At 38.4% G+C, this 27790-nt stretch overlaps 2 protein-coding genes across 3 annotated transcripts in view; one reads left to right on the top strand and one right to left on the bottom strand.

Moving 5' to 3' along the window:
• Nucleotides 1-767, top strand: part of GTF2B (general transcription factor IIB) — a 31002-nt gene extending 30235 nt beyond the window's left edge. Inside the window, exon 7 of the mRNA XM_006276368.4 lies at nt 290-767. Coding sequence (XP_006276430.1) covers nt 290-423 — 134 coding nt within the window. The 3' untranslated portion in view covers nt 424-767. The remainder of the gene's footprint in view (nt 1-289) is intronic.
• Nucleotides 768-4807: 4040 nt separating this feature from the next.
• Nucleotides 4808-27790, bottom strand: part of PKN2 (protein kinase N2) — a 98293-nt gene continuing 75310 nt past the window's right edge. For both annotated transcript variants that reach the window (XM_006276367.4, XM_019479124.2), the window contains 18 exons: nt 25503-25648; nt 25195-25408; nt 22278-22463; nt 21725-21834; nt 19160-19303; nt 18939-19014; nt 18435-18609; nt 18067-18196; nt 17550-17704; nt 17386-17461; nt 17219-17310; nt 13924-14100; nt 12754-12816; nt 12359-12435; nt 9586-9728; nt 7923-8030; nt 7450-7530; nt 4808-7369 (listed from right to left, as the gene is read on the bottom strand). In XM_006276367.4, the coding sequence (XP_006276429.1) occupies nt 7166-7369; nt 7450-7530; nt 7923-8030; nt 9586-9728; nt 12359-12435; nt 12754-12816; nt 13924-14100; nt 17219-17310; nt 17386-17461; nt 17550-17704; nt 18067-18196; nt 18435-18609; nt 18939-19014; nt 19160-19303; nt 21725-21834; nt 22278-22463; nt 25195-25408; nt 25503-25648 (2357 nt within the window). In that variant the 3' untranslated portion in view covers nt 4808-7165. The remainder of the gene's footprint in view (nt 7370-7449; nt 7531-7922; nt 8031-9585; nt 9729-12358; nt 12436-12753; nt 12817-13923; nt 14101-17218; nt 17311-17385; nt 17462-17549; nt 17705-18066; nt 18197-18434; nt 18610-18938; nt 19015-19159; nt 19304-21724; nt 21835-22277; nt 22464-25194; nt 25409-25502; nt 25649-27790) is intronic.

Genomic DNA, 27790 nt, shown 5'->3' with positions numbered 1-27790 from the left:
ACTAATCAAAATGTTCAGCATGTCTTTTCCTTTTCTGTGACATTTATGTTTTGGATTTAAATCAGCTCATGTTGAATTAGGCATGTTTCAGTGAAATGGCTATTTTGAGGAAAATTTTTCATGTTTATTGGGTCACAAATGGTTGGAAAAAAAAATAACTTTGCATCCAGTTTTAGAAAAATGAGGTAAGCACACCACTACCTGCACAAGCCCTGCTGGCTTCTCCTGGCCTGACAGCAAGAGAGAAAATAGTAAATTGTGTTTAATCTTGCCTCTCTATTTTCCTTAGAGATCGGAGATACTGCTGGGGTTGCTGATGTTACAATCAGGCAGTCTTACAGACTTATCTATCCACGAGCTCCTGATCTTTTCCCAGCTGACTTCAAATTTGATACCCCTGTGGACAAACTACCACAGCTGTAAAATTACTAAGGTTAAGCTTAATTTCTAAAGAACATTTTATGATTTTTTGCCTATATGAAAGGATGTACAAAGTGTTGATACTAAGCCTTCATATTGTGGAACTGGAGAAGGATGTGAAGATCAAACATAACTGCTGGAGCACAGCACACATTCCAAGGGTAAACAAAATCATGTGTGGCATTTTGTATGTATATATTAGTGAAAGTAAATATTTAATGACTGTTACAACAAGCTTAATTTCATATTGTAGTTATTTAGATTTCTTTTGTAGGGATCTAGTAAAACGTATTTTGGAAAATTGAAATGATGTAATTCCCAAATAAACTGTTTTCCAAAAACATGTACCACCTTGCATATTTCATTTCTTTGAGATGGGTATATTCCTTTCAAATGACCTGAACTTGATAATAATCTGTAGTAATAATAATTTAATAATAGAGTTCTTTAAATACCTTTGCAACAAAACTCATTTATGTATGAAACTACCACACTTGCGTTCTTGGCAACTTTTAATCTCTAGTGTAGCTTTAATATTTGTAGTTAGCTGCAATTTATAGTATAGAAGGTTTAACCCAGAGTGCAAACAGTTGGCAAAAAGCAGCTTGAATATTTGCACAACTGCTGCTGAAGATTTTTTAACATGTTATGAAAAGATTAGTCATATCCTTGGCACATCCTCCTTGCTTCTCATGGATGGCTATGCACCCTGCCTTTGAATTTGACAACTACAAAAGGCTGTTGCTTTAATTGAACTTCACTGGCAACTTTGTGACATTTGGTCTACTACAAAAGATGTTAATTCCAATATCTCAAATACTTCAACATATAGATTAAAATGACAGATTGTATTTAAATGTGGACGTCCACCAGCTAAGCTCTTGACACTGCTGCATTCTAAATTAGCACTCAGCATTTGAAATGATACTCCAGGTGCTGAAGAGTTAAAAGCTAGAAGTTTGTTCTCCCTTCCCCCAAACTAATTGCTTCCAAAATGGGATGCCTCTTGACAGTGTCCCTTTGTGTTCAAAGCAGCAAATGTACTTTACCCAACAGTCTTCTGGTTTCTGAGCTAATTTTGCATCACAGGTGCAAGATTTACTTTAATTATCAAAATGAACAGCTGAGGGGGGTCAGCCTCTGACACATCTGGTCCTAATCCATTCACAGGAGGGCTCTGTGCCCAGTGCTAACATTACTAATTGTCAATAGCCTTGACTGTTTTCTTGCTGCTTTAATTTCAATCCCCTTCTGCCAGTTGAGACCCTCAAAATACAACAGCTTTTAGTATTTTTTTTTTTATTCTTCAAAAGCATTGTAAATGCTTTACTGGCCACTGAAGTTCTGACTACTCATGGCTGTTAAAAGTTCCCATAGCACAGCTGTAAAGGGCATTAGATCCAGTGTCCTCTCCCTGTTTGTGAAAGACTAGAGGCAGGGCATGTCATCGTGCCTGCAGTGGAATCCTGCCTCTTCCTGGAATTCTGCAAACAGTTCCTGCCCCTCCCTCAATCCAGAGAATTGAAGCTTGCAGCAGAGAATAGGGTAAATTTAAGCTGCAGGACCCAGGTGGAAAGAGCCTGCTTTCTGTGTAAAGGGCTGCCTTAACTCTACAGGGAAGATAAGGACAAGAAAAAGTGATGGAAGAAAGTTAGACTGATGCATTTAATGAGAAACATGTTTCTGTGGAATGCAAAGGAGACAACCATGTTTGTCTGAAGGATTAATGACAATTTTGTTTTAACTTCAGTTAATATAAAAACAAACTAATCTCTTGGGGATCTGCTACTATATCTTTAGATTTGTATAAATATGTAAAAAAACAACAACACCAAAAAAACCCCCAACTTCCCCTTATTGTATCCTTTTGTAGGGTATTGCTGTGGAAGGAGGAGAAAAGGAATTTATCTAGCTATAAACTTTAACTCTGAAACAGAGTAAGGTGTTAATGCTTAGTTCAGCATTTACAAAATTAGTGATATAATTTTTATGAGTTTTCTGGACTGACCAAAGTCAAGTAGGAATAAATATTCTAGTTAGTTTCTATACATTATCTGGTATGTACTTTATGCAGTATGCTGATGTACTAAACAGAAATGCACTTTAAACTAGTAGTCTATAGTAGGTGGTTGATTTTTAAGGTGGTAAGTATGACATCTTGCCAACCATTGCAGCTAATTAATCTCTGCTGTCTCCAGGTATAGTGAAAAATCATTGCTCTAGCAGTAAAATACCTAGATGCAGAATTTAACACACTGCTCTGCTAATTATTCATCATTCTTGTGCCTTTCTTTATATTTAAGAGTAAGAAAGGCATAAAGTCCTTGTTTGGCTAAACTGTAAGCAATTTTAAACATTTTTTCAATAGGATTTAGAATCCCAACTGATTTTAGGGGCTTAAATTTTATGTAGGCCCTTGTTCTGATACACAGCTGTCATCCCTTGCTTGTGTGTAAACTAAATATTGTGGGTCCTTTCTTACAAGAGTGCTACTGTGTCAGACTAACAATTTGTTTAAGCATAACAAAGAAGTGAAAGCAGTTTGGCATGAACTGCTGTCCTGACACTAAACTGTATCTTGATGCCAATTATTTTACATATTCTGTTTTAAAAACTTTGTACACAAACCAGCAAAGTTAAGTGTGTACAAGGTCAACCTGATTGGGGCCCTGTTTGAAAACAAGTGATCTTGTTTTTACCTTTCTCTTAGGAAAGGGAACTTAAGTTATCAGGGTAACTACTGCCTAATTTAACACCCATTTCTTTTTACTTCTGGGGGCTCTTTCTAAACAAGATTTTGGGTTTTAGTGAGTTCAAAAGGCCTACTGCTCCAGAAGCTGGACAACAGCAGTAGAGTCAGCTGGCTCTAGGTTGAGCTGATGACATCAGGTGTTGTAACATCCTCCCTGATTAGCAAAGTGGAAGAGCCTCTAGATTTGCAATGGTAGTAGTGTTAGTGTTTTTAGACATAGCAAATACAACCTACCTTTCATAGCTCCTGAGGGAAGTCAGGGTTGCAGTAAAGCTCTACTTTGCTATATTTCAAGTGCTGAAGTTGGGCTTGGCTTTTACAAAATTAGTGCAAATTAAGCAAAGGTGTTCTGTTCTGTACCACACAACAGTTAGTCCCCATAGGTGCTCACAGTATAAAGGGCTGATAAGCTTTTGAATGCAATGCATCTTTCTTCAGGCTAAGTCAATCCCAACTAAGCAGTTAGTTCAATAAAAGATACTAGCCATGTGAATCCTAGCCTAGAGGTTAGTATAAGTGATTTAAAGGGGGGGGGAAAAACATCCAGCTCACTTAAAATGGCAGCAGTTACTCTGGTGGGAAAATAAAAGAAAAGCTAATACTCCTCAAGTGGGACAGAACTTACCACTGGGAAAAGGCCTTAAAGGACAAATGTATAGAAGAACTTGTTCAGCCTGAAGAAGAGAAGGCCTAGGGGGGACTTGGTGGCAGCTTATAAGTACATAAGCAGTGTGCACCAGGATCTGGGAGAACTTCTGTTCACGAAGGCACCTCAAGGGAAGACAAGGTCCAACAGTCACAGACTGCTGGAAGATCATTTTAGACTGGACATAAGGAAAAAACTTCTGAAAGTCTCCAGAATCTGGAATAGATTCTCCCCAAAAGTGGTGTAAGCACCTACACTGGAAATTTTCAAGAAACGTCTGGATGCTTACCTTGCTAGGGTCATCTGACCCCAGCTGACTTCCTACCCTTTGGGCAGGGGGCTGGCCCCAATGATCTCATGAGGTCCCTTCCAGCCATAATGTCTACAAAACACTATTGTGGCAATGATTTCTTCACTGATGTGTTATTGACTAATAACCAAACTATTCTTTTAATTCTAATCAATAGTGAGTTATGATTTGCTTTAGTATGGTAGTGGAAAATCCTTCTAGGCTTACTTGGTTGTATGAAGTTCCATCCTGGTTAGAAGTAGCTCTTAATTGTTAAAACATGATATGAACCCTATTCCTCAAACCAGAGGAAGAATGCACAAGCACATAACCCAAAGTTTTGCATAAATACCTACTGGGGAGAGATGGGATGTTCAACAAGCTAATCCCTGTTCTGCTCTTAGACTTTTGTCAAGGAGGGTGGTATTTAAGATTTCCTTTCACACTCTATAGCCCCATCCACATGTGTGGATGTTTGGTTCCCTGGGGGACCACATACTGCACAGCAGCACTCATCTGGATGCAACTTGTGTTCTATAAAGAGACTGCTCCTGCAAGAAAGTGACAACCATGGTTGCATGGTGCCTATTAGAAGGGGGAGATTCTCCCTTCCCTTCCACAGACTGGATGCATCAAACACTGAAGCTACCAAAAACCCGCACACCAAATTCAATAAGTAAAATCGGATTTGGGACACAAGTTACAAATTTCTATTTAAACTTTAATTTGTGATATTAATGACTGCAAAACACTTAGAATGACATTGTTAAAAGGCACATTTCGTTTTAATGCATAGTGTACCATTCTAAAATATCCTAATTTCCTTACAAAGTGCTTGAGCAGCCACATACAGATAAAGGTATAGCAAAATATATTTACAATCTAGAGTTTAAAATCTTAATCTGTCTAAAAATATTTAAAAAAAAAAACCTACAGGAGAGAAAAATTAGTGCTTTCTTTCAGCTTAACTGTGTGAACATACCCTTGCCCTCTAATTTTTTTTTAGTGATTTACTTAGATTAAAAAAAGATTTCTGTACAAGATGAAAGTACAAAAAGGTATTTTTCATGGTGCTTTCTTAAATGCTAAGCACCCTCTTAGATGCTGTATATATATATTTTTTTTTTTTTTTGGAACCAAAACAGGTAAGCAGACTGTACCTCAAAAGCATTTAGTGTTTTAACATTTCAATTAAAAAAAAAAAAAAAAAGGAAACAATTTCTCTTTCTCCCTTCAAAGTTCATTAGTATCTTTTTTAAACAAGTTACTGTGCTGCTCCCACTTTCTAAAGAAGAATTCATTCTGTAAAACCAACATGATTTCTATATTTTGTAAAATGCCACCAGCCTTCGTGTTAGGTAGAGTGTTTTACACATTATTCAGAAATACTAATTCATTTCTTCCCTGGACCATTACCAGGAGGAGTTCTGAACCTAGTGTTCTGTCCAGCAGTTATTTATTTAAAAAAAAATTATCACTAAGTAACACCTTAGTGTTGCACTATTCCATTCTTTAAAAAAAAGACACCCAAAAACCAAACCCCAACAACAACATGGCTTCAGTGTTTATTACATAGCTTATTTGGAATAATCAATTCCAGGGTCTGAACTCACTTCTGCAAGTTGTTGGCTACAATGAACCTGCACAGCTAAGTAGAGAATCAAACCTAAAATGTTTTTATTAGTGAGCTAAGGAAAACACTGGAAACTTATTTTCCAAGGAGTGAGCGTTTGCCTACAGAACACTGAGTGCCAGAAATAGGTCATACAGAATTCCCAAGCGCACACAGAATCTGGTCTAAATTGTTTTTCTACTTTTGAGGTACAGTTTTAGTGTTAAGATACTTATAAAATATACACTGTTTTATCAAAAATATTTATACATTCTGTTACAACATATTACTTTTATCCTCACTAAACTGCCAATCTACATTCTGGAATTCAGTGGCCTAAACTGTATACAAGTGTTTTTTCTATTAAATCAGAGTTCTGTATTGTGTTCACATGACCACTGTGCAAAATTAATGAAGTGGTAAAATTAAGTTACATGCCTGGACATAATACATTACAACTTCCAAATATACATGTTCACAGTATACATGTATACATTGAAAATCCTTGTTTCTTAAAAAAAATGATATGATAGTGTACAGCAGATAGAAGATGATCTAGATGGCTAAACACAGTATGGGTATCTGTCCACTCATAATTAGTGGAAAAGGCATTAATTCCAAGAATGCACAATTGGATAGACATGGGGAATGCATATATGTTCATACACTATTTATGGTTAAGACTGGACAAACATTCCCTTACTACATTCTTCATCTTAACTTGGGATTTTTTTATGCCATCCATAAAAAAAAAACCTTAAAGGCAAAAACTGTTTGGCAAGTGGCTTTGGTAAACTTCCTGGATTTTTTTTTTTTTGTTATTGGTTGGTTTTTTAAATGGAAGCACTTAAACTGATATATCAAAGCAAGGCATTTAAACATTTTTCCCCTAATAAATACCATAGAAAATGTACAAAACAAGGCATCAGTTCTTAATTTCCATTATTTTAAAAAACAAAGATAAGTCTGTAAAATTACACATTTCAGGACATTACAGTAATTTAAAAAAACTGCCAGCATTTGCCTTCTGTGCATCTTACCATTTTCTTTGTGAACATCAACAGCATCCCAAAATTCTATTTAATGTGGCTGAATAAAGTTAAATGGTCATCAGTGTAGTAAAAAAAATCTCTTCTTTCCCCACTTAAGACAGGTATTTTATTATCTGCTGTAGAAGAGTAAGATACAGTACAGATCCAAGTGTGCCCATCTTATGGCCTGTATTCACCAACTCAGCTTAAGAACTCCATAGAACTGCATTCCAGTGCTCAGAAAAGAGAGAGGCCACTCTTTGCAAGACTATTCACAACAGTACTTTAAAAGAATCTTCATGTGATTTAAAAAAAACAGAAGCTACAGGTGGCACAGAGAGCAATTGAAGGGTTGGTGTTCTTTTGAGAGAGGAATTCTTGTGAGTGTTAGCTATGGTTTCACAGTGTCTCAAAATTAACACCAATCAGCAATGTAATCAAAATCTCTGAACATTTCCTGTTCTTCTTCTGAAAGTATCCTTGGTTCCCGAGGGGGAGTGAGAATAGGTGCTTCGGAGGTAAATTCATCATCAAAATTACTAACATCTTCTCTTCCTCTAATAATGGGCACAAAAGGTGGTTTCACTTTCTTGGCGAGCAAGGCATTCCAATCTATTAGCTGTAAAACAAATCAATTAGCCATTAGTTTCCTGCCTCTTGCTGCTGATGGTTTCATATGCTACATTAACTCGTACTCACCCGGAAGAAGTGATGCTTTTTCACATCCTCAGCATCTCTCTCACCAGCTCCAAGGCGCCGCTCTGGATTTCTTCGTAGCAACTAATAAAACATTTTGTAGAACTTAGCACTTAAAACTGCAGTGCATAGGGAACAATTAGGTGCTGGTATTACAGAATAAACAGGCTATAATACAAGCAGCCTGAATTTCCTAGCTCAATTTGTACAGGAAAGTGGCTCTGGAGAAATCTGCTTCAGATCAGAGGGAAGAGAATAAAAAGTTTATGTAAGCTGTAAAGTGAAATATAACATTTTAGAGAAAGAAAAGGTGATGGTAAAATAAAGATTTTTCATTTGAAACCTTCCTGCAGGAAAGAGTCAATGTAGGCACCGCCTGTCAAAGTCTATTGCCCACCACAAACTAAACTCTTCACAGAAAGGAAAATACTAGATGGTAACAAGAGAATACTTTTGTTTGTTACATACAACCTTACCCGTCTCATTATAGAGATGGCCTCTGTAGAAAGAAAGCGTGGATATCTTACTTCATCATTTACAATACTGTCAAAAACCTCCTCTTCATCATCTCCAGGAAAGGGAGACTATAAAGAGGAAAAAAAAGTTTAGCAAAATTAAGTTTCTAAGATAAACCGTTTCTCCTAAAATAGAGTGCTACCAACTTGTATTTACATTTACTGCTAATTTAGAGAGTTAGATAACCTAAAACAGCAAGTTATTTCATCTCTCCCTACAGCAGAATGTAGCATTCTAGGAGGGGAAATGTATGATATATTAGCTTTCCTTTCTTTCAAGACAGGCAGGCAGCCAGCTACAAGATTTTATCTATAAAAAAAAAAAAAAATGGTTATTAAAGAGGGAAAAAAAAAAATATAAGACAGCCTTTTAATAATGCACTTCTAAAACAGTTTTCTGTTAACTAGGACAAAAAATATCCAATCTAATGCGATAAAGCTTTGCTTTATTCATCCTTTAGGATGGCTGAAACTTGTTAGTGAAGTACTCATCCCTAATTCATTTAGGTAAAACCTTTACCTGTCCACATGCTGGACAGGTAACTAACTATCAAACCATGGTTTATGGAAGATTTGTAAGTCACATGGTGCTGGTTCAGCTTCACTTTCAAAAAGACATTTTTAGAGGGTAAAGATGGGGGAGGAGAAGAATAGGTTGTGATTAACTTTTTAGCATATGTATGCTCCGAGTATTAAAGATTGCTATAAACAAATACTTCCAAGCATTTTCCAATAGAAGAACTCGCTGCACTGGCTCCAAGGATGTTACAGCAAAGAGGGAGGGAAGAAGGAAAAGGTGATGGTTATAACAGTATAGATCACTTTCTCATTTGCCATTGCATATGGCACAACATTTCTAGACTATTAAAAAAGAAACAAACTAGGTAGAACATTAAAAAATGGAGACAGCAAGTCAAATGGTAAATAAAATAAGCATATCCTGCATCATACCTATACAAAGCTTCTGAACTCTGCCATAACCTGTAATGGAAGAATGCAATTTCAACTCTTCTAACCTTATCCCTTTTTGAGGGATTTGAAAAAAGATTACATAGCTTAAACTTTTGAAATTTTCCATGCTTGTATTCAGGCCAGAGGACTGACTTTTTAAAAAACTGTAATATCAGGTGTACAAGCTAGTATATGAAGGTTTCTGGTTAAGTCAAAAAATGAAAATCACTGAAGTTAAATAGGATTACATTAACACAGCATTAGCATGGAGGCATATGGCAATGGAAGTAAAGATGTTCCAGATGTTGTGTTTGGTGCAAAACCCTAACTTAGCCAGTTCAACACCAGCTGAGGATCTGGCCTCATGTTCTAGTTTCACAGATCTACTGAAATAAGTGGGAGTGCAGCAGCCAACACCAGCTCTGTATTTGCCACATTATGAATAGTACTTTTTTTTGTTCTGCCATTCAAACACACTAGAAAACATCCAAGCATATAAGATGTGCAACAAGGCTTACACAATACCAAAGACTTATCCTTGAAGGGTAGAAAGTTCTAAAAAAGTTGAGAACCTTGTACTTCACTTTTACCTTTAGTGTCAGGCTAACATTTAGACTTGCTTACACCACACCCATGCCTTGCGTGGGCATTATGTTTTTGCTAGTGTACTTACCTCACCAACTAGCATCTCATAGATGAGTACACCAAGACCCCACCAGTCTACAGCTCTGGTATAGGATGTTTCCGTCAATACTTCAGGAGCAAGAAATTCTGGAGTGCCACAGAACGTGCTTGTTCTGTCTCCAAATCCCATTCCTGAAAAAGTTAGTTTCCTTAAAAACAAGCAGTACCCCATGCCACTACACTTCCCGCTAAACACTTCAGTTAGTACAATTTATTCCTCAAAGCAACTCTGCAAGTTATATCGTGGGTTTTCACATTTGTGTATTGACAACTTGAAGTAATTCAGCATTGAAGCAATGTTCACACTGCTCTGTTGGCCAGCTCTACCAATGTCATCCATGGCCGGAGTCAAGTGGTCTCTCCTTTTTGCACATTCCTACCCATAATAAAATGTTAGGCTTTCAGTTAGTCTTGTCACAGCACTGCATCTATCCATGCGCACAAACTGGAGCATAGGCTACATGTGTATCAGGAGCGCTGCACTTTACTAAACATACTGCATTGACAACGTGTTCCCAGTAAGGGCACGGGCATTAGTATAACTGCATTTTCTACTGATCTAAGAGAGTGAACCCTCCACAAGCTAAACAAGCTTTACAAGAAAGACTGCAGCACTGAAACAAATAATAGCATCTGCAGTAGGGGCTTTTGCCAACATGATTATGTTAGTCAAGAAGCACATCTCTGACTGTCATCTTTAGCGCAGACATAGCCAGAGTACACACCACTCTTAGCACACGATAAGAAAACAAAACCCACTTGTCATTTGAAGTACTGTACAATAAAAAGCAGCGCATACTTTTGCTACTAACTACATCAGATTAATACTTACAAAAAGCAGCTCTCCTGAGTAAAAGCTCATTTTATGTAGTCATTTTCCACAGGACAATATTTTGGAAACTAAGGTGGTCTTACTAGATTCTAGTATATTCCAGTCAGAAAGTTTGTATAGAATTTAGTTGAAGGCAACATAAGGTACTATAATAAGTACCTTCGTAAACTGCCATGAAACGGCACCTGGTGGTACTGTAGACAGCTTTGTTTATCTGTCCACTATGGGCATTTTCACACGTGTTCTAGGGGTTGGGGGGGGGGGGGGGGGGGTTAATTAAAGCAGCTCCCGAAAGCCGCTTTAATTAAAGGTGTCTGCAATGTCTTGTGTATTGTGTCCTGCATTTCAAAATGGTGGCAGGGTTGCTTTAAACCTAAAGCTCATTCAACAAGGTTTAGTTAAAGCACCCCCACCACCATTTTGAAGCACAGGGATACTGAATACGAGATGCCAAGGCTGCTGGAGTGTGCCAATTACCACACCAGCAGACTCAATCGGGTCTGCTCTGATGTGCTGCAATTACAGTGTCAGAGCAGTGTCCCGCACGTCTATAGGCACCCTATGATACTACTGATCAAGAGTGCATTTGAAAAAACATGCATTTGAATAAATTGCAGATCAAGGGAAGTACATGTTTGTCTCCACATACTACATTTCCAGGAAGGGCAAGATTAACAATACAGCAACAGCACCAAGGACAAACGTAGCAGCAGGATGATGTGGATGCAAACTTGAACTCTGAAGGTTAGTTGCAAAGAAAAAAATCTAACCCTGTGAGTTTAAGTCTGGAGCCCTCTGGATTAAAAAAGGTAAGAAAACCTGCCTAGTCTCTTTTTCCTTTGAAATCTTTATTTAAAGTAAGACCATAGTCATTGGATGTTCAAACAACTGTAAGCTTTGACCTACTGCCCACAATTTAGTAAATTCTTTGTAATGGGCTGAAGCCTACAGGACAAGAAAAGCAAGCTGGAGAAGAATATAAGCCCAGTCAGATTCTACCACTGAACCAGACCACTGGGCTGTGAGAAAAAGGGGTGCAAATACACCTGTCCTAAATCCAGGAAAAGAAGCTGAACAACTTGTGCTGCATGTGCTTTATGTTTTTGTTCCCCCAAAGGTGAGCACTTCCAACAGCTAAAAACTAGAAAAATCAAGTGTCAAGAAGAAAGTGCCGTTTCAGGAGATTTCCTTTTGTTTGAGCTATGCTGCATTGAGAATGTTATCTTTATTCACTTTGAAGTCTAAATTATTGGAGTTGCTTTAAAAGGATATTCAATTTTTAAGGAATTTTTAAAAAGTGTAGTGCATATGTTACACGTTCAGCCAGTTTGTAGCACTATGAAATGGCAAACCAACCACAAACATTTTCCATGTTTTATATGGAACATCTTTGTGACTGGTTTGCATCACACCTTAAATTGCTCTGGGTTCCAGTTCAGCCTGAGCAGTTGCACGACTGGTAACAAAGGAATTTTATACCTCATCCCAAACGCTATGCATCCTGCTATGCTCACCTGGCATGGCAGGACATGCTGTTTTTGGAATAGAGACAAAATCCCTTAAATCACAATCATGCTATTATTTGGACCCCAGCAGACATTCAGCAGAGAAAAGGAACAGGGCTTCACCACAACTGAAAAAAGGCTTTCCCCATCCTCAATGGAAACCCTTTCAAATCCTCTCAAAGGGCTTCCCTTACAACCTTGGTTTTCCCAAGTTAAAAGACCATAAAATGATTTATCCTGTTCATATCACTGCAGAAAAATCTACATGATATGTGCCATGTAGAACTACTGAACTGAGAACAGTTCAAGATTAGAGCAAAGTAATTGCGCCGGGGGGGGGGGGGGGGGGGGGGAGGGAGGAGAAGCAACACAATAGACCGCAGGGGAATCTTAAAAAAAAAAAAAAAAAAAAAAAATGCTGTTACCTTCTTTGCAAAGACCGAAGTCAGCTATTTTAACGAAGCCTTCAGTGTCCAGCAACAAATTATCCAACTTCAAATCTCTAAAGACAATATTTGAAAGTAAAAATGGATTCATTAATACAACCACAGATATATCAGTAAGTCCATTCAAAGTTTATATACACATTTATGGAAGGAAAAAAAACAAAACAAAAAACGTTCCTCAATTTTGAGTATGTTTTTCCTAGCAACTGTTTATACTCTATCAGAGTAAAAAACTGCCAGAATAGAAAAGCAAAAGGATAATGTTTAGGGTAAGCAAAAAAAAAAAAAAAATAAATCACTGGCTGGAGATCAAGCAAGTATTAGAGAGAAATTTGTTAAAATTTAAATGTTCCAAAGCATCAAAAATTACTTACCTATATACTATTTTGTGCTCATGTAAATACTGTAGTCCAAGAACCACACAGGCAGCATAAAATCTGTTTAAAGAGGGGGAAGTTGAAAGTTGAAATTACATATAGTAGATTTCAAAAGTAGGACTTAGCAAAACTGACACTGGATTAATCTGTAATTTTAGCATTCAACTTATTCTGAAGTGCGGCACATACAAACTTATCTTAAATGACTTTTATACGTGATGTATGCCGACTTTATACAATCAATCAAAACTAAAACTACCTGGCAAGATTAGAAAAAAAAAAAATTAAGGCTCTGAAACCAAGTGTCCAAAGGCTCTGAAACCAAGTATCTACCTCAAGGTCTCCCCTACAGCCTATAAAGCTGATCATCTATACTGAATTATACCTCAGCTTGATCTGGCAGCAAGCCTGGAAGCTGTGCTGAACTTCAGGATCTGAGGTCCAGCCTGCTACTGCTTACTTTCTAGCCTTCCCCTTCTTGTAGTGGGTTTCTAACCCACCCAAGTGCTATGGGCTGCAAGCACAAGAAGTCTACTAGCAATCTTACAACTCCTTGTTCCCAACTGCTGGCCCTTCTGTCTCTACTGCCCTTAATTAGAGCTAAGAACAGAAAGAAGAATTATTCAGCCGATTCCTAGAAGAGCTCTGTTTGAGGACAAAGCAACATTAAGTATGGCTTTGCTATAGCCTTAAGGTCAGATGCGATGGGAAGAGACTGCCTCAAGCTTGAGCCGGCTGAGGATGACTTGGCATCATTTCTAAATATCAGTGTAGATCTATGAAAGCACCAAAACATTTGACTGAAGTTGATACTTTATTTGTATTATTATACATTTACTTTTTTTTTTTTTTAAATGACAGAATGGCTTCTTCCAAATAAGTACTAGAAAACCAAACATTTATAATTAAGCAAACTGCCATGTGAATTTGTGTTGTGATAGCTTATGACCATTCTAACTAAAATGAAATGAAGATGCATCTTCCTAACCAAATAAAGTTTAGTCTTAAGTCCATTTACAGTCCGTTACCATAGTTGCTGAAGTGATCTAATACAGTAGCATGCAGAAATAAAGTTAAATGCATTTTTTTAATAAGTGGGAGAAATCAAAGGATTAATCTTTGAAGATTTTTTTTAAACATAATGGTATAATAGTTCTCGACACTTACACTGCTCTTGGTTCTGAGAAGACATCAGTATGAATGTGCATCATCAGGTCCCCACCAGCAGCATATTCCATTACAAAGCAAACATGATCTTTGGTTTGGAAACAGGCAAAAAGGTTCACCAAGAAGGGATGCCGTACACTATTCACAGTTTCAAAAATTCGCTTTTCACACATCAGGCTGCAAACCAGAATTATTTTAATATCAAAGTTTAATACTGAATACTATGCTATGATTTTAAATACACAGAGAATTATACAAATAGGATTCACAAAAAAATAGTTTAACCATACCTAAGACCCTGATGTTAATTAGATAGTTAAGGGTCACATTCAAAAGCATGATTTTAAGTGTTAAACTCTGCTGATTTCGAAAAAATTTATGATGGATACGTTAGTACAGATATGTTTTCAAAGGACTTTCCTCGGCATGCTCAGAAATTTAAAAGCAAGTAAAATATTTAAGATAACAGATCTCTACCACTAGCTACCTATATCTAACCATAATAGAAAACAGAAAAAAATAGATGACAGACTTTATATAGGAAAGCCACTTAAAACATCATTCCTGCAGTTTGCTTCCCAAACCGTTCCATAAATCTGCAGACTTAAAACTAGTTTGTGTGACTTCTGTCCCTAGCCCTGAAGTGTAAGCGATCAGAAACTGGTTTAAACCTGTAACAGAACAGAAGTTCAGCGCACCAGTTTCAAAATGTCTGAAACCGATTTATCATAAACCTGGTTGAATGTAGTACCAGACTGAACTGATTTGGGTCAAACTGGTTTATTAAAACTTCTGTCCCAGACTCCTTCCTGGTTCAAGTTAAATCACAGTTCCCCAGCATGCTTTTCAGCCCTGGACTGGGCTGTGCTGCCTGCTCCAGAGAGCAGGGATAGCCCTAGCCCTCTGTTCCCCCGCTGGAGCAATGAGGGCTGTTTGACAAAGGGAGGGGGAGTCTAGGGGGGTGCTGCCCCTCCCAGGCAAACCCCAGCTGGGGTGTGGGGCCATGAAGGGGGAGGGCTAAACATCTCTTTCCCCACTCAAACTTACTGCTGGCTGCAACTGTGGACTACATATCCCAGAGGCACCAGGAAGAGGAAGTGATGAACAACCCTGCAGAGTTCTGTTGGTGTAGTTCTGGATTACAAATCCCAGAGACCTCAGGGGCAGGAGGAAGAAGTAGTAAACACAGCTAGAGAGCTGTGCTCTAGCACCCCTGGGCTTCAGGCCTGAGCCACTGCAGGCATGTGGCTGTATTTCCTGAGTTAAAATGTCTGTTCACTTTTGTTTCAATTTAATCTATACATCTTAAGACTAACCTGCAAAGACTGAATCAATTCAGCCTCAGGCTTTTTGACTGTCTGTACCTAGCCCAGCTCTTTCTTTCTGCCCATCATAACACTACAGCACTTATTAAACCACTGTAGAAACAGCCATCCTAAAGGCAAAGAACTAGGGGACTCTTCAACAGTGAAATCTTCAACACTGATTTCAAAACAAATACAGGATTCCAATTCTTGGAGAAAGAGATGAAGAAGTATCTACAGTCTCAAGAAAAAAAAAATCTGCTGGACCAGATGTTACAAAATCTTACAGGCTGATTCACAGAAGTCACTGAAATATACAATGGTGCAGGAAAAGAAAAAAGTTTATTTGCTAGAACATGCTAGATATGAACAAGCCTGTGGAACTAGCTATAGGAAACAGTTTTAAAAAGGAACAAAAAAGTAAATGGGCAGCAACAGAGTAGGTTAACTTCTGCTCAATACAACGTATATCTGCATGGCAAAGAAAAAAAAGACAACTGAAGTTAATGCTAAGAACAGAGAAGAGGTTTTTTGGCTGAGAATTACAAGAATAATGATTTATCCAATGATGATGATCTCAGCATCCAACTCCTGCACTGCAACTGTTTCCCTGCTCTGGTATATTTCTCATTGAATGAAACCTTTAAAATACTATTAAGTTGGCCACATGGTTTGGCAAGAGGTAAGTTAACTGCAAAACTCATTAAATTGAATAGAATTTTTTAGCTTGTTTCTCAAAGAAGTCTCAAACATGCCTCCGGTTTTGACAAGCAGCTTTGATGAAAGTTTTAGAGGCAATTATGCCAAGTATGCCAAAACCTCCTTTTAGAGCCTTAAGGGTGAAAAAATAAAGAGGAATTTCTGTTGGGATTTAACCAAATGTTATAATTTTTCTTAATGTTATACTTAAATGTAATCAAATAATTAAATGTCAAAAGTCAAAGTGATTGCCCTCCTACAGAAGCTCATCAGTGCTGCAAGAACTGGAAGAAGCTCCTTCTGAGTCCCTTCATTTAGTAACTGCATTTCCTCTAAAACACTTAATTACAATATCCTCTTGGCAAGAACAACAAAGAAACTGAAAGTACTGTCCAACTCCTCTTTTAGTTTCACCGGGATTATTCTGTTTGACAGCCAACTAAAGACTATTTTCAAAACACCAAGTAAATAGTTGATATTTTGTTATACACCTCAGAATATTGACAAGTGAAGTTAGGAATGGATTTCTTAATAGTTGGAAAGAACCAGATCAGTGTGCCAGTCTAATAAAGTTAACTTTACTTCATGCTGCTTAGAGAACATTATTCCTTTAAAGAAACCAGAATATATACATTAGTATATTTGACCCAGGTCATTAGTCCTATTTCTCGGTGTGTTCCAATTTACTCTTCTGAAGATCATGGCAGTTTCCTGAGCTAAGAAATCAGGCTTATAACAGTGACATGGAATTCCATTTTTATCATCATCACGATGTCTAGTCCATAGCTGTTTATGCAACTCTTCTTGATAAGATAAGTGCAATAGGCCAGGATATAATGATTCCTCCTAGTGTTGATATAGTTTGTATATTCTCTCTGAGAAAAGAAAGGAGACTAAATATTCCAGTGTTCAGAAAGTCTCCCAAGATGAAAGTATCTATACTGCCTATAGGAATTGGCTATTAATAGGGTTCCCTGCACCTACTAATATAAAGCCAGCTCATAACTGATACAAGGAACCTTAAATCGAATTTGCAAGGACAGTGGGAAATCTCTTTCCACTGCAGCCACTTATACCCATGAAGTAGTCTTAACCATAGTACAACTTTTTAATTTTATTTAATTCAACTGAAAAACAAATGCTTCCTCTGCTAAATACAAAAATTAGAACCATCAATTTGCTCTTAACAAGACTCTTGTAAAAAGAGTATGATAATTTTTCTTTACAGAAAACAGTAACTAGAGAGTAAGTTACACATTTTAGAATGCATTCGTTATTTTCTTCAAACTGACCTGTCTACTTCATCACGAGCAACAATATCTCCTTTCTTTAAGGCTTTAATAGCAAACATCTCATTTGTATTTTTGTATTCTGCCAGTAGCACCTGAAATAAGAGATAAGCAATTTATTCAAACAGTTGCATTATGCTTTCTTAATATCCTCATAGGCAAACATTTACCTTCCCAAAGTGTCCTCTACCGAGTACAGCACAACACCTGAAATCCTGAAGACTAAACTGAAATCTCTGTTGTGTTCTGCAAAACAGCAATTAATTAAGAATTACAGAAAACTTCAAGTTAGGTTTAACAAAAAAAGGCATTGTCAAAAATACTACATTTTTACCTTTTATCTTCTGGTTCTCGTAGATTAGTATACTCAGGGTCCAAGCATGGAATTTCTCGCTCGCAAATGATTTCGGGCTGGAGTTTTGGGACAATACTATTTCTGTCATTTTCAAAATCAAAAGGTGTTACTGCATCCTGTGCAGAAATAAAAACCTGAAGATTTAAAACAAAAAGAGTGTTAAGGAAAGACTGCTGTTTTTTTATAGTTTACTTCAATAATATGAAATTCAAAAGATCAAATAGCCTTTAAACGCTAGATTTTAAGAACTTTTATTATTGATAGGCTGGTAGTAAAACCTATTTCTGTAGCGACTACTGACTAAACTGCAACTATAAAAAAATCCATGTGTGTATGCATGCTTCATGCACAATTTGCATCATTTCATTGATACAGTTGCTCACATAAATTGTGGAGTGTTTTGTGAAAAGGTAAAAAGAACAATGCAACTATAAATATACAAATATTAGAATAACTAAGAAACTCTAGCTTTTTATATGTAGTTGAAGCATCTTGCCTGAGCTGGTGTATCTGGAGCTTTTATCTCAGATGAAGGTTCACATATTTCTCCAAGGGAGGATGCACGAGGTGGAGCAGGTGGGGGTTCAGGTTCAAGTTCAAAGTCCAATTTCGTTACAGGAGAGTCACTTACAGGAAAACAAAACACTTTTCTCAGTGTACAACAGAGACTATTCTACTAATATTAAAGGTAGATTTTCTTAAACTATTTAAACACGTTAGTTTTAAAATATACTAAAAATATTATAGATGTCCCAACAGTGTCAGCATTCTGTAGACTACATGAAGACTTTCCATTTATTAGCATCTAGGCATTTCATCATTACTTTTGTGCATTAACCCTGCTTAAAAGGCTTAGGCATTTACCTAGCTGGCAGTGCTAGTTCAGGAATGCGTGTGTCAACCACTGGCACCGTAGCAGGCCCAGGCGCTTGAGGGCTGAAGGTGCCAGAATGATTTACTGTAGGAATAGCTCTCCTCACCAGCCTTCCCCAAGTGGCAATATTAATATTCATTTGAGGAGCTCTGAGAAATGTTTTGCCTGTGGATATCGTGAATAAAGAAAATAGAGCGCAAGTAATTTCTTTATGTATTACCAAAAGCTATAATTAAAAAAATTCATATTCATCAGTTTATGATGAACAAACTAAAGTTGTCATATTCTTTAGCAATTCTTAACTGTTCATCAATAAATGCTATTGCATAATAATACACAATTCTAAAAGAGACAGACAAGATTTAACTATTACCAGCGTCACATGCAATTATATATTAGCTCTGCCTGACAATACTACAAAGCTATACATATACACACATACATATATATTTTTTTCCCAACTTATTGTTAATCTCTAGTAAAAAACCTGTTACCTTGCTGTTTCGAAAATATTTTCTTTTGCCTCTGAAGTTTTGGTCTTCTTTCAATGACTGGATTAAAAAATGTAACCTGCGGTTCAAATAATTGGTATATTATAAATTCCAATTTCAGAACAGAATACAGTCTTAGGAGCTCATTAAAAATAATTTAAAATGTTCTGCAATGTAATAATTTCAGATACGGCTGAAATTCTTCCTTAGCTAAATGCTCTTACCTCTGCAAAGAGAGTGCCCTGTGGTTCAAGATAGAGACACATGCCATGTCGCTGGTTGTCTAAGAAATCTTCTAACCTCAGAAATTTTACTGCGCACAGAGATCTCCAATCACGCCAATAAACTGATATTTCTAGTTCACGTGACTAAGGCAGAAGATAGACACCAACAGTTACTGACAAGTAATAGCTCCCAGAGTTGCTTCTGTTCACTCACACTCCTGGGATCTAACTTTTCTAGCATTCAACTGCAGAAATGGAGGTGGAAGGTCAGGCAGAAGAGGAGGTGGTAGCAAAAAAGGAATGTTTTCATAGTATTGGAACAACCAAATGGTCCCACAGTCAACTAGGATTTGAACTTCTACCACATCTCTGGCCCTGTGGCAACCGCCTAGATGTAGGCTCTTAGCCTATGGTTGAACAAAACAGCTTTTCTCAATGAAAGAAGCCATCGCAGGCCATTTGCTAGCAGGTCCTTAGGGATACCATGTCTGAACAAAAGACTACACAGAGAGGATTCACCATGAAGACTTGGTTCTCATTCACCCTCCTTGCCAGAATACTTGCAACTAGAAAAGCTGTTTTCATGGAAAGGTACAGCAAGGAACATGTTGCCTTAGGTTCAAATGATGGTCCCATTACAGACATGAAGCAAATGCTAGGTGAGAAAATGCACAGTAGCCATCAATCAGTGGATGAGTGGCTGAGATAGCCACCAGGTACAAGCAACCCCAGCTTAGAGCTCTTAATTGGTTCTGGAAAAACCAAACGCTAAGCAAAACAGCATTAAGTGAAGTCCATTTTCCCATTGGATTTAATGTAAATAAAGATAATTGGTTTTGTACCACCTGCTGGCCTGGGCCCCACGTGCCTGCCAGCCACCCGGTCCTTCTCGCTGCCGCCACTGCTCTTCCCCACCTACTCCAGCACCATGTGCCAAAGTAGACCCCAGGCTCCTGCCACCCCTCCCAGGCTCCAGCCAGCTGACACTCACCTCTTCTCTTGACGCCAACGCCACTGCTCCTCCCCACCCATGCACTGAGCACTATCACTTAGCATTGAGCGTGTTTCGTTAAACCAAGTAGGTATTTTAAGTTAGCGCTATAACGAAATCGTGCTAAGCGGGGGTTGCCTGTACACCAAGTGAACTGATGGACAGGGCTACATACCTGAGGTCTCACAGATATCTAGTATACTTGAAATAAACACTGATCTATGTTGAGGGAAGAAATTTCAGCAGTGGGGAAAACCTGGTCCATTTTGCCATGTAAGTGAATCTAGTTCAATTGCTGTGGCTGTGAACAAGTATGTCCCTTATTTGAGCAGATCCATCTCCCACTCTGGCTGAAAGGCCTTCAGCATTTATACTAAGAGGTGAAAGGAAGGCAATTTTGGCAAAGCATTCTCCTTCTAACCTATATAAGGAAGTCCAAGACCAGAGGCAGAAACCTAGTCCCTCATCGGTATCAGTCGATGGTCCTGGTACCAATACTGATTTGCTATCAGAATCATCCAGGTCGAGTCCTGCCTCACTTTATCGACTAGTCACAGAGACATAAAGGGGAATTCTCTACCATGGGATAAGAAAGCATCAGGTAGGGATGTTTGCATTTTGAATCTCCTTTGGAAAGTCTGACCTATGAAACCAGAGGTGGGTTTACTGCCATGGCCATGAACAAATTTAAGCAGAATCAGGAACATCTACTCCTGCTTCCAGAGGAGTCTTTGCTACCACCTATCCTTGTAGAACGACTCACATTTCATCCCATGGCTCTGATGGCATATACACTCATAGACACTGGAATCGTATCTGGAAAGGACAGGTTGATAAGTCTGCAATTGTAATCTGGAGACTGGAGAACTGATTTACTCCCAGATAAGTCCAAAAGTTTTGGCTCCTTTTCTTTTCGAGTTGGTCTAAAATTGCCTTGCCTTCTCATTGGCAACAACAACAATCAAAAGATAAATAACAATAGGGGAATGGACAGGGAGATGATCCAGAAGAATCTGAGATGTCATATTCTTGGTTCTGATGCCAGACAGCCAGATGTATCCCCAAATTTCAATAATATGTTGAAAACCCCAAGACTAGTAAGGCGGTATCAGCATGGGTAGGGTAGGGACCCTGAGGTCACTGAACCACAATTGAGGAGGCTTGTGAGGAGTAAGACTATCCTTTTGGATAGTCCTGTGGTCATGGCTGCAAATACTGCAGAACCATGTTCTGAGTCAGAATCAGATGGAACTTCAGCAAGCAGCCTCCATAAGTGGTGCCATGGTGACTGGATCCAGAACTGGTACTAAGGCAGGAGCTATGGACTGGATCTGATGCGATCCACAGAAAAAACAAAAAAACCAAAACAAAACAAAAAAACCCCCAAAACTTTACTAGGGCTGACCAAGATAGAGTACTAGTTATGAAGGGGATACATATACTGAATGTATTCAAATCCAAGACAAGTTTTTGCACCCCCATTTAACATTTAAACAGAACAGTGACACAATGCAGCAGGAAATTAATCCATGGAATAGACAGTCATGTCAATGAAAATAGCATAATACCCTTACCCTGTCTAGTTCCAGTGTAAACTTCTGATCCCATGACTGATTAGAAATGGGTTTCCAGCTAGTCTGACCAACCACAGTGTTGTCCAGCTTCAATACAGCACAGACTTCATCTGTAAGTAAATTATACAAACTAAGCTAAGGGTTTAAGATGTCCCACAAAAACTTCAGTACAAAAAGTGTCACTAAAAATACTAGTATCTCCATACGAACCAATTCAATACAGGGTTAACAATTGTTTTGATTCAGTGACAGACAGAGGTAGATCATTTTAAAGCTTCCAGTCAGCATTTGACATATGCAGAATTCTTAAAATTCCTGTAATCTGTCCTTTCTTAGCAACTGATCCCAAATACAAACCCATCAGCTCCTCAAGATTTAAAAACTTGTCACCTGTTTTGCTGGCAATTTTATGAAGGAATTTATATAAAGAGAAGTTAAAGTGACTGCTCTGAATCTAGTTGCAACTGATTATAAATCATATTTAATACTGCAGGTTTAAATTAAAAGTTGGCACTCAATGGATTTTGATAAAAGAAATGAAAATATACTCAACTGGACAAGTCATCTGTTTTCAGAAGGTTTCGACTACTTCCACTTTTACTTTTACTTGTTCTGCTCATGAAAGATGATCTTGTTTCACTTGGACTCCAACCAGGTAATGTAATTGATGTGGCTTTTGATCGACCAGGAACATTTTCCAGAATATCTTGGCAGCCCATTAGCCTAACTTCCAAAGTACCTAAGATTAAAAAAGGCCTTTGTCACATATCTAAGGTCTGACATGCATAGTGAATGAGCAGTGACTTTTTATATCAGAAGTACATATTTTTTACAAAAGCTTACAGTAAAAACAGAACCAGAGATTTACTAGTTATGTGGTAAGAATTAAGGCTGTTGGAAATTCGCTGAAAATGAATATAAAATTCAGCAGAACAGACATAGAATCAGCATCTCAGTAGAAATTACAATTCACTGGTATATCACAAAGACATTAAAATACACTATCCTGTTAAGCAAACAAACCAGAAATATTCACACAAGCATAACTATAAGAAGTTCACAGAACTATGACATCAGCAAGAAGAAAATGTTTTCTAAATTAAATGCAAAGAAATGTGAGACTGCTTATGAATGGCTGCTATGTTAATGTTTAATTTATATGGATAGCCACTAAGATGCTCAAGTGTACTTTTATCAGTCACTTGATAGACATGGATTCATTTTTTAACATTTAATAACTATTTGAAATAAGAGTGTGTAGGCATGAAAGAAAAACACTTTTTTCCAAATGAATCTCAAGAACATTTGAATCTTGCTAGGTTAGGAAAAAAAGTTGTTAAAAAAAAAGTCTTAAAGTGATTAAATTGATATGATTATCTATGTATACAAACTGAGCTACCATCAAATCAAATCTTCTCTAAAATTTACAGTTTTTGGTCTTATAAAAGGCTATTTTTGGAAGCCAATGAAAACTACTAAAAGAATTCTGAAGAAGGTTAATAAACAATGTTATTTTTGCAAACCAACACAGTCAGCATTGTGCTAGTACAAAAAAGAAACAAAAGGAAGAGTTAATTTGACAATTTATTTTCTTTAACTTCTGGAAAAATGCAAACAGAAGTTAGAATCTAAATTTCTTATTTTAGGAAGAAATTCAGTAAAGAGTTTGCTCATTAAATATATTTATAATATATAATATTATATTGCAACAGCACTCCTGATGCATTTTAAGACAAAATGACAGAAGTGAAGTCTTTGTAAACTGGCCAAATTTACCCCCATATAAATCCTAGTTTCACTTTCATAACAGTTAACCAAGATCTGGTAATGACCTAGTAAGGTATTTTACAAGCCCATAACCTTTATTTTGAAAATTCCTATATAAAATGGGTTCCTTGGTTACTGGCACTGTAAACAAGCAGTTTTAAAAGATTAATTGCTTTGCTACCTCTCTCCGGTTAGCTGAGACCCAAGATGATGAAAAAGTAAAAAAAACAAACCTTTTCTCGCTCCTATATCTAAGGTTATTGGTTATCTATGGGAAATTTCTGCAGATTCAAAGGCTTCCCATAAATCAGCATGATTTCATTGGAGATTTCAAAAGGAGTCCTGTTAATGTTTCTAATACCCTCAGAACAACTTACAGTACTTTTAAACTCCATTTTCCATCCCTCGTTAAAATTTCTTACTGGATCTGAATGTAAAGCAAGGAGAATAAGAATCTTTCCAACATCACCATAACCTGACAGACCACTGCTTCTCATGTTTGCTCCACTTCATTTATTTATTTATGTCAAATCGTGTAAGGACAAATCTGGTCTACAGGTATATTCATTTATACTTGTGTTTTGTAAAGGGAACAGAATCTGACTTCATATATGGTCTTTGTAACTACTTTTTTCAATGATGGTTCAATATAACAAAGAAAGTTAAAGGCAGGTTCAGATACAGAAACACCTAGGCTAGTACTTCTGATCTGGAAGTTTATTTAATAATTTAGTAAATTTGGCATACCCAAACAGTTTTGTTCAACACCTGCTTTAAATTAACAAACTAAAATCTGGAGGGAAACATTTAAAGTGATTTAATAAATGTACTGTATCTCTTGAAACTTCTTTCTGTTAATGAGGTTCAACAATTCCAAATTAACACAACCACAGAGAAACTGCTCGAGCACATATCCTTGACTTTTATAACCCACTATGCAGACACATTCTTGTGAATAACTAACAAATAATTTCTCATATTTAAAGTTACAAGGAAAACCATTAGCACAAATGGGAAATTTAATACTTTTGTGCATTTGTTAGAACCTACTGAAGTTCTTTCCAGTTTATTAATACAGTCACTGTTTGTTTTTTGGGTTTTTTGTTTTTTTTTTTTTACAGCAGATATCTGGCCTCTGAAGCTAAGTGTACAAGCTATGGGATGGGGAGGAGACCTGGATTCTCCTCTCAGCTCTGCCACCAACTTGTTGTGTGAGAAGGGCAAGTCACTTAACCCTTCTGCACTACAGTTTCCCAGTCTGTGAAGTGGGGTAGTGATATTTATCCACCTTGGCAAAGTGCACAGTGATCTAAAGTGATAATGGTAATATTCCAAAGAGGTTAAACACAAAGCAAGAACTTTTCTTAATTAAAATACAGAGAAGTATTATAAAATGTAATAGTATATGTTATTATATATTATAACAAACTTCATAACTACTTAGATTATCCAGATGGATGTACTTGGAACACTGAAGCCTATACACACACACATATATCATGGAACACTAGTCAAGCCAAACTTAAGCATATTTCCATATATACAGTCGGATATTCTGTATTTCCATTCCACAGCATTCTATGACTACTTTAAAAATAACTTTTTTCTTATGTGGTAACTTTGTTTTTTTATAAAGATTAATTTGAGTTCAAGCACATTTGACCAAAATAAACAATAACAAAAAATTATAAAAGAACACATACCTGTTAAAGCTGCTGGTTTGGACAGTGTACTATACTGGTTTTGTGTAGATATTATGCTTTGACGTGGACTTAGTGTTGGTGAAGAGACCAGTGACAGTTCCTCAATAATAATACTGCTTTTGGGGTGGTTTTTGGGAAGTTCACTCAACCTTTGTTCTAATGAATACTTTAAGAGGTCCAATTTCTGGCTTGATTCATTAAACCTTGCTTGAGCCTTATTCAACAGAAAATAAAAAGAATAATTTGAAGAATGTGCTTTTTAATATAGTATTTAGAATCAAATTTCATAAACTACATTAAAAAGTTACTTCTGAAAGTGCTTTTCTGTCAGTAACTTTTCCAGATCCAAGTAATTTCATCACATTCTTTGCACCTTCTGCTACTGCATACTCTATCCTAAAATGATGCCGTAGTTCTTCCATTCGGAGTTCAAGAGGGCTTATCACAGGTTTCGCTAAAAGAAAAACAAAAAACAAAACAAACTCCACACATTTAATCTTCAATGGAGATCATCTCCAACTTCTAAATTTCTAAGTATTTAGAATTTTATATATTAGCATGCAAAGACAGATGTGTTAACTGTAGATGAAAATCCTGTCATATCCTAGTGTATCATAAATTTAGTGAGGTTGAAAAATGTTGCATTTAATAAATTGTCAGGACTTTACAAATCTACTACATTCCCAATCCCTGAAGAACTAAATTTACTTGCTAGAGCAGGGGTGGGCAAAAAATGGTCTATGGACTGCATCTAGCCCACCAGGCAATTTCATCCAATTAATTATACCCCGCCCAGCCCACACACCTCACTCAAACCCTTGTGTGTGGACAGGCCCCAACTTCTGGGTGGGGCTGCCACTGCCACAGGGGGAGGTGCTCGGTGCAGCTCCTCTGGACAGCATGTAGGGAAGCGGTGGGGTGGGAGGAGCTGCGGCGCAGTCAGGGAGCATGGGGCTCGTGCCCAGGGTGGCAGCAGGAGTGCAGAGTTTGGTGGACAGGGTGTGGGTGTGAGGAAGGAAAGGGAAAGGGAGGTGTAGACACCCTGCATACACACCGCCCACCATGGCACACAGCCCCTGCCATCAGCGGCAGCAGCAGCAGCAGGCGGAGGCCCTTGTTGCATGAGGTGACAAGGACCACAGCCAGACCGGCCTGCCTCTACTGCATGGGGTTCCCCGCAGTACGTGTGCAGCTCCCAGCAATTGCGCGATGCCTGGGGGAAGCCTCTAACAATGGAGCCAGCTGCCTTCCCTGCCACATGCTGGGCTCAGGACCCTACCAGAAGTGGTGGGGAACCCCAGCCCCAGCTTCCATTGTGGCAAGGAGCAGGGAAGACAGCCAGCTCCATTATGCATGGTTTCCTCCCCACGTGGCACACGAGTGCCAGAAACTGCATGTGCACTGCAGGGAGCCCTGCGGGTTGGCTTAGCTGTGCTCCTTCCCACCATGTTCAGCACTAGCTAGAGCTGCACACCACCGGGCAGCAGCATCTGTGCATGCCACAAGCACCCTGAGGGCCCACCACCTGCTGCTGCTGCTGCCGCCAGCGCCCGCAGCAGGGGCTGTGAGCCAGGGGGGCGGGGGGAGAAGATGTGTGGGGGGCCCTCATACCCCACCACTCTCTCACACACTCACACTCTGCCCCCACAGCCCTACACACATTACCCTATGTACACCGCCCCCACAAGCACACCCTTTCACAACTCCCCCCACACCCTACCATACACACGGCCAAACGTGTACCCCCCCAGATTTGTGCAGGGGTGGATGTGGGCTACCCAATGCAGGCTTGGGGTTCCCCATCCTGCTGCCCTCCCCATGGGGGCTCCGCACAACCATGGCAATGTGCCCCATGCCTGGCCAGCAGCAGCAGGCACAGCAGTTGTGTGGAGTTGTGCATCCCACTGCTGCTAGGCAGGCATAGGGCACACAGGCAGTGAGGGGCTCCCCAGGAAAAAGCAGCAGGATGGGGAGCTCTGAGCCTGCATCGATCCCCATCCCATTCGGTTCAGCCATTGGTAGAGGAGAGGGAGTGGAAAGCAGGCATGTGTCCTGCCTTTACATTTTAAAAAGGTGGTCACACTGCTTTCAGTATATGATTTGTTTTTTTTCTGGTTCCAAGATGGCACACCCCAAAAGGAGTATTTCTGGGGGCAAGGGGAGAGACTTCTGGTGGCAAAGGTCAGGACTTCTGGTCCCAAGACAGCGACTAGGGCATGGGGCACCTATCAAGGAGCAGGGCTACCCTTGAGGCAATTGACAGCTTGCCAAAACTTGTCAAGTGACCCTCCTGCCAAAATAATTGCCCACCCCTGAGCTAGAGGATATGAAAGATGAGGGGAGAGGAGACATTGTCTTTGCTAGAAAAAAAGCTTCCTAAACATTCCTTGGAATCCAGGCTTTTCAGGTTTTGAAACTTCTACTTCATTCTGCCCCTGCATATTTGGAATTCTCACATTTTAATTTTTTTAAATCAGCCTCTGGCTAAATAATTATCTGATTAACTTGAAATTCTGACTGCTCTCCATGACTGCTGACAAATAAAGTCTTACTCCTGTATATTGTGTGTGGGTGGGGTGGGGTGGGGTGGGGTGGG

Source organism: Alligator mississippiensis, chromosome 5 (genome assembly GCF_030867095.1).
Source record: "Alligator mississippiensis isolate rAllMis1 chromosome 5, rAllMis1, whole genome shotgun sequence".
In the NCBI taxonomy this organism is placed as follows: Eukaryota; Metazoa; Chordata; order Crocodylia; family Alligatoridae; genus Alligator; species Alligator mississippiensis.
Note: the sequence above shows the minus strand (reverse complement) of the source record. Positions and strands in the feature narration are given on the sequence as shown.